This window comes from Nipponia nippon, unplaced genomic scaffold (assembly GCF_047370975.1).
Source record: "Nipponia nippon isolate SJK-2023a ecotype South Korea unplaced genomic scaffold, ASM4737097v1 scaffold_6, whole genome shotgun sequence".
NCBI classification, from domain to species: domain Eukaryota; kingdom Metazoa; phylum Chordata; class Aves; order Pelecaniformes; family Threskiornithidae; genus Nipponia; species Nipponia nippon.
In genome coordinates, this window is record NW_028262380.1 from 69,452,167 (window position 1) to 69,465,410 (window position 13,244).

Genomic DNA, 13,244 nt, shown 5'->3' on the forward strand with positions numbered 1-13,244 from the left:
TACTTTTTCCCCCCTTTCACTAGAGAAGGATGCCGCATAGAGAATGTACTGAAGAATGTCAAATGCAGAAAGTATGCATTCAACATGATACAGCTGATGGCTTTCCCAAAGTACTACAGACCTCCAGAAGGGACATACGGAAAAGCTGACACCTAAGTTTAACAAAAATGTAATCAGGAACATACATCACGCTACTTAGTGAATATAAAAGCGCTGTTTATGACTTATTAATTGGGAATGTGTAACCAGTTGAGGTGTTATTTTTATCAGGTTTTATCATTTGACATTAAAATAACTCCAGTTAGTCGTTATGAAATAAAATATCATGAAAAAGCACTGGACTGAATATTCTCAAAACCAAATATATTCAACTTTTCTTTGTGAAGTTGAAGCTTAGTATGACCCATAAGCCAGCTGGAATTAGTTTTTTGGGTCATTTGATTGAAGATTAAAAAGGGAAATGTCATTTGCTATAGGAACTAAGGTTAGCAATCTGGAAGGTGGCATTCTGACTCCCAACCAACACCTGAGATTTGATTTAAGGAGTCTCTTCTGCTGGAAATAGTGTTTTCTGGAACCAGCATAGCACCGAGGTCTTGATCACTAATGATTCAATCCTTCACAGAAGTGTTTATGAAAGATACTAATGTTAATACCTGGGCTAAATATAATTTGGGTAATTACATTTATCTTCTTTACATGAGCATGGTAACTTCATAATATGTTTTTAGTAATTACAGCCTGTAATTTCAGTAATTCCATTCTGATTCCTTGCAGTTCATTTGGATGTATCCTTCTTGGCTCTCTGTACCACAGCCAAATACCACTTTTTTCACTTTCACATCAATCACATTGAAGTCAGGGGGATTAATTCTTCAAGTAAGGTGACCTGAATTTGACTTGTCATGTTCCTGTTTACTGTAAACCCTTAAAACTACATTTTCTTTAGTGGTAGGGAAAATGAGTTGTATATACAGGAGTTAATGTATCTTTAGGCTATAAAAACGTGTATGTTTTTACAGAGCCTAAGATAAATGTTATGAGTAACCTGCCGTATTAGCACTAGTTAGCCACTGCAGCTGATTTATATCAAATCCATAATGCTGCACGTAGACACTCTAGGATGAAGAACTATCAGCTTTAAAAATGAATGTTAATGCTTCTGCCAGCATGTGTTAGTCCTGAAATTTCTCTTGCAAAGAACATTTGTGTTTTCTAATTGTATCTATTTATTGCCTTCTTCTGCCTCCCAGAGAGAAATACGATTAAAAAACCCCAAGTATTCACTGGTTACTGACCTTTATGTAATGCATTCATTTTGAGGAAAAAAAAATCTAGAGCAGAAGCGTGAGAATTTTATCCTAATGAAACTGCACTGGGAATTTCAGCATCTGTAGGAAATTGTAATTGGCATGGATAAAGAAGTTAATGTTTGCTTGCTCCTATGGAAGTCAAAGAAATCTTGATGCACCGTGAGTTATAATTTGTTCTTTTTAATCCATTAATGCCCATTACGGGGTATAAATCTGTAGCTATACTAGTAAAAATAAATATTTAAGAGCCTGATTCTGCAAACTGTAACTTGGTAATTACATGGAAATGATCTATCGTGTGAATACAATTAAACCCATCTTGTATATTTGCAAGATCAGGCTTTGGGGCTTATAGGAGAACATCAGGAGGAGATCCTCCTTCCAATATTCATTGACTTCAGTGAAGCCAGGAATTCACCTATACAATGTATTTGCCTAACTAATCGGAACTTTTTCTCAAAGTAAAGTGGGTCATTTAAATAGTGTTTTGATGCATTTGTTGTTTATTTCTATTATATAATACGCTATCATGAATAACTTCTTTTTCTTCTGGGATGTATTACTTCAACGATAGATGTCAGAAGAGGTGGCACTGCATCATAGATAAGCTCAGGCAGATGAGAATGTAATGCCTTGATTTTTTTCCTGTCATGTACCAGTAGAAGTGGGCACTACTCATTGAGTGTGTGGACGTGTGCATAAATTTGCGTTTGGGTCTTTAACTATAACACAGTTGATCTGTACAGAACTTCTCTGTGGATTTATGGAACATAAATCTTCCTAGGAAAGTAATGTTTTGTTCTGTCAGACTGCTGCACTAGCCCTCACTATCTGCCATGTTTATTATTAGCTTTAAAAAACCCTACATATACAGTTTAGAAATAGTGATAAATTCCTCATGCACCTTTGAAGTAATTGCACAGATGTACAATAGAGAATGCTGGGCTTCCTACAGTAATTCTGAAACAACCTGTAAAAGTCTCTGTGTGGATGGTATTCACTAGCGGGTACTATAGGTTCCTATAGTTGTTTATCTTAGCCCCGTAGGCATTCTGTCAAGTTCAGAATATGAAATTCTATAGATTGCCTTCTTATCAGGAAAATAATCTTTCAAGATCTCTCCTCGGCATTTTAATCCCACTGGGGTTCTATACTGCCATTGTGACTATCACGTTACCTTTATATTCAAGATGTTTTCCACATTGAAGCCACGTTTTTGGAGAGGCAAAAAAAGAAAAAAAAGGCATTGGATTACTGTCCTTTTTGCTTTAACAGCTACTCCCAGTATGTTCCTGTGAAATTAAATAATCTGTTATTTGTTAAAGATAGTTAAGAAACCAAAAGAACAAAACCCACATCAGTGTGCTACAGTGAAACTTCATTGGGCTTGGGCCATTACAGAAGAGTAGGCTGGGTTTCGTGCTAAATAAGGCTGATTTCAAGCCAATTTTTTGATTGGAACATCTTTTTGTAGGTCACGAGACCCTTGTAAAACCCGCTGACGCGGTTCCAAGTCTCCTAGAAGAGCCTCGTTGCTTCAGTACTGAAACAGGCTCAAATGTTTCTTTGTTTGGTCATTGCCTGCTGTGGGCTACTGCAGTCCATATAGGCAAAGGCTGTGTCATCAAAACTGAGCTGTCAGCTAAGCATGGATTCAAAACTGGTTGTTTTTCTGGCTTGCCTTTTATGAAGAAACAAAAGGATTTTTGCTGCAGGTTGGTAGTTACGTTACTTGGAGTACATTTACTCTTTGTAGGAGCTACTTCAAGCCCTGTGCATTGTTTGAATGCCTAACAGAGGAGTTGAATCATCCCTGAGGTCTTTTGCACGTATCCTTGTAGTTCACTGTGAATGTCAGAGGAGTAAAATTAAGCAAACGAATTTTTATGAGCAAGCTACACCATTTGTTTTGCAAAGTGTTAAGGGAAACATACTGATCTTTGCGGCGAGTTCACAGAAAATGTTCCATATCTGCTCTCTGAAAACTTTTGTAAGGTATAAAATCACCTGCTTTGAGGAGAGGGCAGCTCTTAAGGGCTAGAAGATGAACATTCAAAAATATATCTGGCATCTAAAGCTAAATCCTGTCTTAGTCATGGAAGATATTATTTGTAGAAATCAGGTCATCAGGATTTGCCTCGAGGAATCCTGAAATAAGGGCTTCTAGCTTTGAATATTTGTACAATGCATTACATGCTTATATGGGGGTTTTGTACCACAGACTAGTGTCTAAATAGAGAGCTAGTATAAAATGCCTAAAAAAATAAGGAAATAAAAGTTTTTTTTTTCTCAGAGATGATTGTAATACTGTTATAATACATAACATCCATAAGCCTGCCATTATTAAGCAGGCAGGTCTTTTTTTCTGAAGTCTTCTTTTGGGGAATTTAAAATATGTTCTTGTTAGTGTTTATACTTTGGCTTTTATGGAGCAATTAGGAAATAGAAATTTTTAATTATGTTATCTGGTTTTTGTCTGTGTGAAGCTGTGTATTTTGATGGAATACTAGCAATTTATGTGTTACAAAGAACAAATAATTTAGGACAGCTGAAACAAAATATTAACTGAGAAAGAGCCTTAATGAAGTCCTTTGCAATGTTAATTTTTGTACTGTCTGAATTTTGGCATTATGTAACTGAACTAAGGAAATTAACAAACATTTCCTGTGTCTAAATCAATCAGTCCTGATGAAAATTCACGTATTTGCAGTGAAATAAAATGTAATGGTATTCTAAATCATCACTACTAATTTAGGTGTAAAGAAGTGCCACATATCATTTTGAAGCCCACTGTATAATATGCCTATTATGAGCTTCAGAAAATAAGCTTATTTTTATTTCTAGTTTAAATACAAGTTCCAGAAAATCCTATGGTCCACTTAGAAAAAGCAGAAAATGCACTGAACATCAACCGGTGTAATAAAGAAAGAAATCACATTAAAAACTATGCAGCAAAATTACTTGCGTGAATTAATGTATGTAATCAGTTAACAGTCTTAAACGTATATTGTGTCAGTTGGCTATGTTGTAAACTTGAAACGATTGGTATCTATATTTATGCCTTTTTTTTATTGTAAAGAAGTGTGCTGTACAGGCAATGCCATGAGACATGAATTTGCATCTTGCTTTTCACTTATTTGCTGCTTAAAAGCAGATGTTGACATTCAAAGTGCTTTAAAATAATTTACTGTCCTTCAAAACACAAACTTACCTTGTACATTGCATGTTTAAAAAAAAAAAAAATAATACAAATGCTTTTTTTAAAGCAAAAAAGAAAAAGAAAATTCCCAGACTTCAGTCTCTAGAACATTGGTTTTTTTCTTCAGTCAAGCAACACATTGACCGTTGTGTTGCCAGGGCATCCAGCTTACACTCTGCAGCGCTCAAACATTTGTTTGCTCTTTCTCTCATAGCATCTACTGAGTAAGTAATACAACAACAATGAATTTCAGCATGTCGCTCATGATCCAAGATTAAAAACTTGCATTTGCTCAAATAAACATGAAACTTAATACTTCAGAATAAATAAAATAGAAGACACTTGTGCACCAATGTATCCGTGTTCCAAAGAGCTGAAACATAAAGCATGGGGTTTGCGTGCTGACAGGGAGAAAGAGGTACGGTAGAAATCTGACTGTGATAATAGAGCGCCCTGGATCTGTGGGGTTTGGAGTGGTGGGGTTTGGACCACACTGCTGTTACTTAGATGTCTAACTTTTGGCAGTGGTGTTTTGTACTCCTTCCTTGCATGCAAAGTACTTGAATAGTTTTTGGCACTTCTGTTTTGTTTATGAATGGTCTGACTTCAAAATTTCTAAAATCCCAAGTTACTTTGGTACTTGTTTTCATTTTGTGTAGCTGTTCCTTGTAATTGTTCCTGTCTCACACTCTGGAGCACACGGGGCTATGTATCAGTAACGTTAGCAAGACTTCAGTCCGTAGTATGTGTTTGTTCAGAGAAATGAAGCACAACTATAGCAATTCAACTCTTTTTATATTTCAGGATTTTGCATTTTTGTTTCATTGCTGTCTGTAAGCCATGTCCATTGTACACTGTGTGTATATTTTTATTTAAATAAATGTGATGTCTATTTTTTATGTTTCTGAGTTTTTGTTTGTTATTCATTTTTCATTTTCATTACGGTGGCGTTGCCCAGAGGGCGGATTGTGCATGATGCTGAGAGTGGGTTCCCTCCTAAAGGAGGCGGTGGAAGCCAACCCACAGGTCTTATCCCTGCTAGGAGCAAGTATTTAAGAAAAGCTCTGATACAACAGTAAAAAGTCTGCAACGACCATAAATGAATTGTTCCTATTGTTCCTAGTCTTACTACAACTTTCGTCTCGGAACCAGGTGGGTCCTGCATTTTCTAAATAAAAACAAACAAAATGTTCGCATACCCGTAAGGAAACCCCTTTCACATAACTATTGATCTGTAGAGCGTTATTCAGTGTAACAGAGGTGGAATCAACATCTTTCATAATGAAGACTATTAAAAAGCCAACGTGGCGTGCTTTGGCTGGTATTTTGTCTTCATCTTAATGCTGGATTCTGGACCTTGGGGAATAAGTAAGGGTTGCTTCTATGCTTTTTTTTTTTTTTTTTTGAGCGGTTGTTGGTAACTAGATTTATTATATGATCTGTTATCACAATGAAAGGTAAGTTCTCCATGGTTGGCTGAAATGTAGCAAATAGACCTTCTTTTTGGGAATATGACAAAATGTGGCTCAGCTTCTGGATTATTAGTACTATGGTTAGAGGTTGTTGTGTAATTGACTTTCTCTGTTTATACGTTAGTACGTTTAGCTGTTTTACTATGATATATTCAGTGAGATGTTAATTACCTGCAAGGTTCTTGGTAACTGTTAGAAGGCACCAGGAACTAACGGTTACTATGGAAATAAGTTATAAAGCTGTTAGCATTCAGCCTAGGAATTTTGTTTCTTACTAATAAAAGCGACAGTCTTTTAAAAAATACTTTGTCTCACTTTGCGTGCTTATGGATTTTATCTCCTGCATCAGCTGGGAACCACTTTTTTCTCATGACGATGTAAGAGAGAAAAGGAGAAAGAACCTACAACTATAATGAGATGATAGAGTAGTATGACAGTAAAAATATGTTTTCACCCATTCCCTTTCCAAAGTTACTTTGGGGCATGTTTGACTAGAAGTATGACCTGATGTTTCTGAACCATAGTCTGCACTGGGCTGTCCGTTGTTGGCACTGAGAATGTATGTACACAAACACTGCTTCTGCTCGGCAAGTCAGTGGGAGCTCTCCTGTGCACTTAGTGTTGTTCTGGGACAACTATTGTTAATGGAATTAAGGGCAATAAGCTTCTAGATGCAAACTGGACTGTGTGCTGCTTGCTTTGCCCAAATAAACAAATGCACTTCTGTGTAGGCTGTCGAAGTACAGTCCTAACCCAGGACATAAATGAGAAGTACACTTGCTCTGCTGCAGGGAAGATTTTTGGCATTGTTAGCGGAGAAGATGTAAACTGCTTCTAGAGAAACTGGGATAAAAAGTTGAATTCAAAGGGTAGCTGAGATTTTTTTCGTGTGTGTGTATATATGTATACGTATGCATATTATAGATACACTTCCATATTTTTTATATACTGTAGGATGGGAAAAGTCAGTTAAATAAGACCAATTAAAAAATTGAACTCGTTATGTTTCTAGCAGTTGAATACAGTTTTGCTGTTGGAAGTGTTGCACAAAAGATAGGTTCACATGAGCAAAGCTTTAGCAGGGCCTGTAGTATGCCTCGTGGCATATGTTAACTCTAATGGTAATAGTTACTTCTGGGAGAAAAAAGGAGCGAGAGAAAAGGGAAAGGGAAGATGTTTCCCAGTGGCTGTCACTGGGGGCTTTTTTCCAGACTGAGTCTGCCATTCCTGTCAGGAGCCCTAAGAGCTCAAGCCATGGCTGGTCCTTCCTGCTCATAACGCTGTTGGCCCTGACCAAAGTGGGCCTCATCAGGGCAGTTCTGTCTGCTGACAGGTTGTGAGGCTTTGTGCACGTGTGTCTTTGCGTCTCTAATGAAAACCAAAGGCTATAACCGAGGGGCAAGAAGAGGGGGAAGGAAAGGGCGAATTCTGTGCCAGTGGCAATCAGTTGTCCTAAGAGCCTGGCGTAACAGTACCGGGCTGCAGGTGCAAGGCCGTGAGAATAACAGCGTAAGAACAAGGGGAAAATACTGCTGGGTTCGTTTTATCTTTCCCCAGCAAAGTCCACATGGATATCTGGTTTTCATGCAAGAATAATTTGTGACTGCTGTAATTTACAAGACAAAGCAGTTTAAACTGCTGACTTGAACAGAATTAGAACAACTGTCATACATAAGCACTGATTGCCACAGCAGAATGTGCCCCTTGGGTGGTATCACTCCTTAGAGATTTTCTTTCAGTGTAAAGCTTAACATATTTTGAAAGAGAAAAGTTTTTAAGGTTTGATCCTGAAGTTGTTATTCACAAGCAAAGGATCAGAAATGGGGCACTTCAGGTGAGAAACTAACTCCAAGGACCAGATTTTGAGAGAGGATTCAGAAGCATTCACATTCCTGGGCTTTGGTTCAGAACTGTGAATAGCAAAAACATTTTGTTTGTGCAAGGCCCCACACAAGAAGAGCTTGTTCATAGTTGTGGTATATGATACTCTTTTAGTACACTTAAAAGTTGATGGCAGTTTCCTGTAAATGATTATATTAAATCGCTAACTCTCTAACAAAATTGCATGCAGAAGCAAATATATGCCTTTAACGTGGTCTCTTTAGAAGGGATATGTGCAGTAAAATATTCAAAAGCATCTGAATGGGGTCTGGTTTTGTTACTAAGACATAGGTTTCCAGCCCGTTTGGGCACTTACCAAAGGAAAAAATACATTGCATAAATAACAGCTTAGTTCTTTTTTCCCTGGTGCTACTTAAATCAGGGTAGGATAAATCAAGGTAGATTCCCAACAGTTTCTATTTTAATTTAGTTTCTCTTCTGGTGTGGCGGGTGATAAGAGAAAGGCTAGAGAAGCCCAAGTTAATGAAATATCATAGCCTGGCTCTTAGTGTTTTTCAAAAGAGCAGAATATCAGGAAATAGTGACAAAGGATGTGTCAGAAGGATGTTCATAAATTCTGTCATCTGACTTGATTCTGTTTCCAGGTGGCAACTTAAGAGTCTTTGTGAAAAAGATGAGACTGATGTTAACATGTGACACACACAGGACTGGTTTCCAGCAGCCAAATTCTGCTGCCCACCCTGTAATATGGCAGCTCTCAACCAGGCTCAGCTGGGACTTGGTAATCCCAAAAGAAACTTCTCAATAAATCCCAGCCTTCTTACCACTCAGTTCCATGCATGATGTTTCAGTGTTGGGGAGCAACAGGCAAGCACAACCACCCCCCGGCCCCGATGGTGCACCATAGCAACTGTATGGCTAGATGGTTATGGGATGGAATTCAGAGTTAAGTTTAGGGGATGTATATCAAACACCTGGCAGATAAACAGATGTAATAAAATCAGGGAGCAAAGAGATCTCCGACGAGTCAAGGACAGATAAGGAAGGTCATGTCAGCACCTAAGCTCTGCATTTTAGACTGCATTCAACCTTTGTCTTCGCCTTAAATATGCTTGGAGTTGGAATACTTTGTTGCTTCATGACTGTGGTTGCAGCAACAATGGAAATAGACTACCGGTTTATCAACATATATATGAAAAATATCCTTGAACAAATGACAGGATTGTTTAAGAGTCGTAGCTGCTCAGCCAAGCAGGTGTCATGCACATACGTTCTCATACAGGCAAAATGATTTTGCAGAAATATGGTCATACCACTTCGTACGCTCGCAAAAGCAAGAGACCAAGACAGTGCTTAACTGAGAAGAAGTGAGTGCAAGAATGTATCAAGGTAATCTTTTTTACGATCGATAAGCATCATGTCTCTGGATTTTGCATCCAAAGATGAAAAGACCTTTTAGAGGTTGATTACAAGACCTAGTATAAACAGAAAATACTTGCTTGTTTAGGTAAGTTAAATATTTGCACTGTTCCACAGGAACTTTTGAGCCAAACGAAGCTAATTTTCACCCTGAAAAGAAACCAAAACTCGAACCTCAAAAAATACCATTAAGTAATATTAAACAGTACTTTTAATGGCTGTCTTTACCTTCTTATGATACACCACCTCCACGCTTTGTTGAAACAGAGGGTTATTTAAAAAATAATTTTTAAAAAATTGGGGCTTTTCCTTTTTTAATATCAATACGTGAAAAAGAAGTGAGCGTTTCATATGAGTGGAAAGTAGCAGCTGCTAGCAGTTTTTTTGTGTGAATCCAGTTAGTGTGCTTAGCTATAAAATGCTGCTAAAGAGTTAGTTTAAAAAAAAAAAAAAAAGTGAAGCACCCAGTTTATATTTATGTATTCATGGGCATAGTTAATGGACATCAGCAGGGAAGATGTGTTCCCACACGTTTTAAAAATCAACAGGAAAGCAGTGCACACAATGCAATTCCCTTCTGCATTAAACTTACTAAGTCAAATCAATTTTTATGAGCACATAGGCCAGAGCTCTGGCACTTAATTTCTTTTGATCTTCTGCCCGCTAAACTCTGTTTCCCACTGTGCTACCACACAGTTTATTTTTAACAGATAATTTGTTTGGACATCATTAAAAAGAAAATACTACAACTTCTAGCAGTACTAAGGCACTAAAATGCCTGTCAAGTTATTAACTGTCTGCATAAGCACAAAAATAACCATTCGCACAAAGGGGAATTTTAGAGATAAGAAAAATGCCCAATTGTTCTGTTCAAGAGAATTGAAGCAGACTACATACCTGATACTGACTTGTGCAAAGCCAGCATTACAGATAACTCTCACTAATTTCTATGCTCGAAGTGCAACTTCCAGGTTGTTAAGTGTCTGGAGAAAGAGACTGCTATGAAGTGACAGGTTTTGAAGGGAAGCTCCTGTGACGGAGTCAATGGATTTGCCTTGTAATTACAATGATGTTAACTCAAAATTATCCTTTACTATGATTAGTGCCCTGAAAGGCACATTTCCTAATTATGGATTCTTTTTCCAGCCGACTACTACTTAGAGTGTCTTCCATACAGATAATGCGTATCTCTGGGACTAGGGTTTTCATGCTGCTTAAATTTTTCTGTGATGAGAATCATAAAATGTTTTAAATATTCCAATTATTGATCATGCTGTGTTTATACTTTATTAGATTTTTTTAGTTAGAAAACTAGTAGTTCAGTGCTATTTAGCGATGGGCCTACGAACAGATGTTTGTTCTCATAGGTGTGCTCCACTTGCAGCAGCCAGAACTACATTAGGATCCTTGCACCAGTTTGAGCACCAAGGGTTTAAATACCCCCAAAAGCTGATGGATTGCATAACGACTGCATTCCTTGTCCACTGATGTCATGGAGTCTCAGTAATGGCAGGAAACAAGATCACGTGCTCAAACACAGATTAACTAACTGCTCTGCATGCCTCATTCAGGGAGGTAGGTCTGGGAGAAGGGTGGTGGCATATAAACTGGGCCTGGAACTGTGTGGATCCAATAAGCTTTGAATATTTTCATGGTTTGTGATTGCACCTCCATGGATTGTAAAAGCTGTTGTAATCCTGTGGTCTGCTAAGTATCGTGACCTTCTTGTCTTGCTCTACCCCCTTTTTGCTTCTTTTTAATTAATGATCTACTCAAGCAGGTGTGAGTTCATGTTCTCAGAAAGGATGGTATTACAAAAGATAACCAGATACATGAGAAGCGCCTTCTTTGAATAGATACTCTGGTGAGTCTGAATCTGAATCATCCATCTTTCAATAAAACCTGAGCACTATCAGCAGTATGATGCCACTTGAATCTTTTTGTATGTAGTTTCCCTCTGCCAGAATTTTTTTATAATCTAGCTTCCTGCCTTTGTTTCTTGTTTGTGTAATAACTTGGGAACCTGGATGGAGAACTGGGTTAGGAGAACTGTTGTACAAGCGTTGCCCTTTGAGCCCTTGCAGAACTGCTTAATGGAGTACTCTTTAAAAATTAAGTAAATGCAGGCTCAGTGAATCTTATGTACAAGTCATGCTACTAGGTGACACCTCCAAATCAGGGATCAGATTCACCAAGGGAAAATTCTGCATGACAGCTTTGCTTTTGATATGCCTAGACAATTGCAAATATAGGGGACTTCAGTCAAATGTAGGCTCTTTGAATCATTTCAGATTTTATTACACAGTAGGGATAATATGGCAGATTAGCCTTTTCAGATGTAGGCTATGTTAAGTAGAACACCTGCTTCTCCAAGGCCTGAAAAATTTATGTTTTCATGAAACTTTGTTAAGAAGGCAAAGTTATGATGTGGATTCCAGCGAGAGAACCAAAGCCTGGAACCCGTAACAAAATTATTCCAAACATGAGCCAAAAAGATCAGAAACTACCCACCTAATCTTCTGCAGCATAATCAAATGCAGTTCAGGAAATGTCAGGTATAATTGCCACTTACCTTCTTCAAAATGCTCATTTGTTTTATCTATCAGAGCACATTTTGTTCTGACTTTTCTGTTCCATTTCTTTAACTCGGGCTTAACGTCTTGCATCCAAGGCAGGATGAACATAGATAAACTTCACATTTGTACGTGCACACTTAATTTACCCTTTAGCAGTAAATTACCCGGGCCTCCAATAAAGTTTTGAAGTAACACGTGCTGTAAGAATAAAATATGCACCCACAAATATGAAGTTAATCTATGCTTATGGAATGCAAATAGAACAATAAATATGACAACAGGAAAACAGAAAATGTGCTTTGTAAATAACATCCTTACAATGTTACTTGTAGCACAACACAACCCAGGATTTTGGTGAAGTCTTTATGTAAATTTTAAAATCAGTTAATCAAGCAAATAATTGATTCAATGGAACACAAGGTATGTCACTCTTCAGTATTCTATTTTTGTCCTAAATTTCATTTTGGATGGTACGGTTTGCTTTGGGGGAGATTGCGGGGCGGGGGGACTACCGTTACAGTTTTTCTGGTAGACTCCTTATTTTCAGTTTGTGATAGGGCCATAGATCAGTGGAGAATTTATACCTAATGTACTTCTTATTTGGGAAAAAAACCCCACTTCTCATTCCATCTGAAATCAGATATTAAACAAGTGAAAGTTAGGAAAATTAGCCAAATCTATCAGGAAAACTTTAAGTATCCTTGGGTGTTGGCATTTTTGATCAGCATGCTTAAAACTTAAAAACTAGAATAGCAAGCTCAGCCCTCTTGCATGGAAGTAAAGACTTTTTTTTCCACTTCAACAGTTTCCTCAATCATTTTCTCCCAGTGCACTGCTCAGTACAACACTATGTTTGACAAGGAAATGTGTCATAATATCTGCTATTAACGTAATGTATTATTGAAACACCAAAATGAAGATGAATAGCAATTAAGGCAACTTACATTCTAGTTCAGCACACAAGGTAGACAGAAGTGTGTTATATCTACTCCTATTTTAAGCAGCTGGATGTTCGTACTTACGCACCTTTGCTTTCCTGAAGTAATCCATGTCACAGGAGCTTGACCTTGGAATGCCAGCGGTATGTTAAACTCCTCTATTACTTCGTCTGGTATTTGCTACAGTTTTTATTGGCTGATAATTTTCATCCTCTTCCACTGTCTAGAAAAGGACATAAAGTAAAAGGGCAAAAAGTATAAGGGGATCAGTGTAGTGCACAGTAACATATATTTTTCTTCATAACTATGTATACATATATTCCGCACCAGTGGGAATACAGAGACATCACACATTTTTCTCTGTGCCTTATTCTACAGCAAATTACCATCATTGCGATAAGGTTGAGACATAGACTTCAGCAGTGAAAATACTACTGATCACAGTTTTCCAAGTTGCTAACTGTATTGAGATTTTGCAAACGATG

At 37.6% G+C, this 13,244-nt stretch overlaps 1 protein-coding gene across 4 annotated transcripts in view; it reads left to right on the forward strand.

Annotated features, from left to right (window-relative positions):
- The window catches only part of INPP4B (inositol polyphosphate-4-phosphatase type II B), a 296,620-nt gene extending 285,946 nt beyond the window's left edge, over window positions 1-10,674 (forward strand). For 2 of the 4 annotated variants that reach the window (XM_087736748.1, XM_009468757.2), the window contains one exon: window positions 24-5,336. In XM_087736748.1, the coding sequence (XP_087592874.1) occupies window positions 24-156 (133 nt within the window). In that variant the 3' untranslated portion in view covers window positions 157-5,336. Of the gene's footprint in view, window positions 1-23; window positions 5,337-9,125; window positions 9,216-10,612 lie in introns of those variants that run through there. The other 2 variants (XM_087736750.1, XM_087736752.1) reach the window with 2 other exon arrangements.
- Window positions 10,675-13,244: the final 2,570 nt, after the last annotated feature.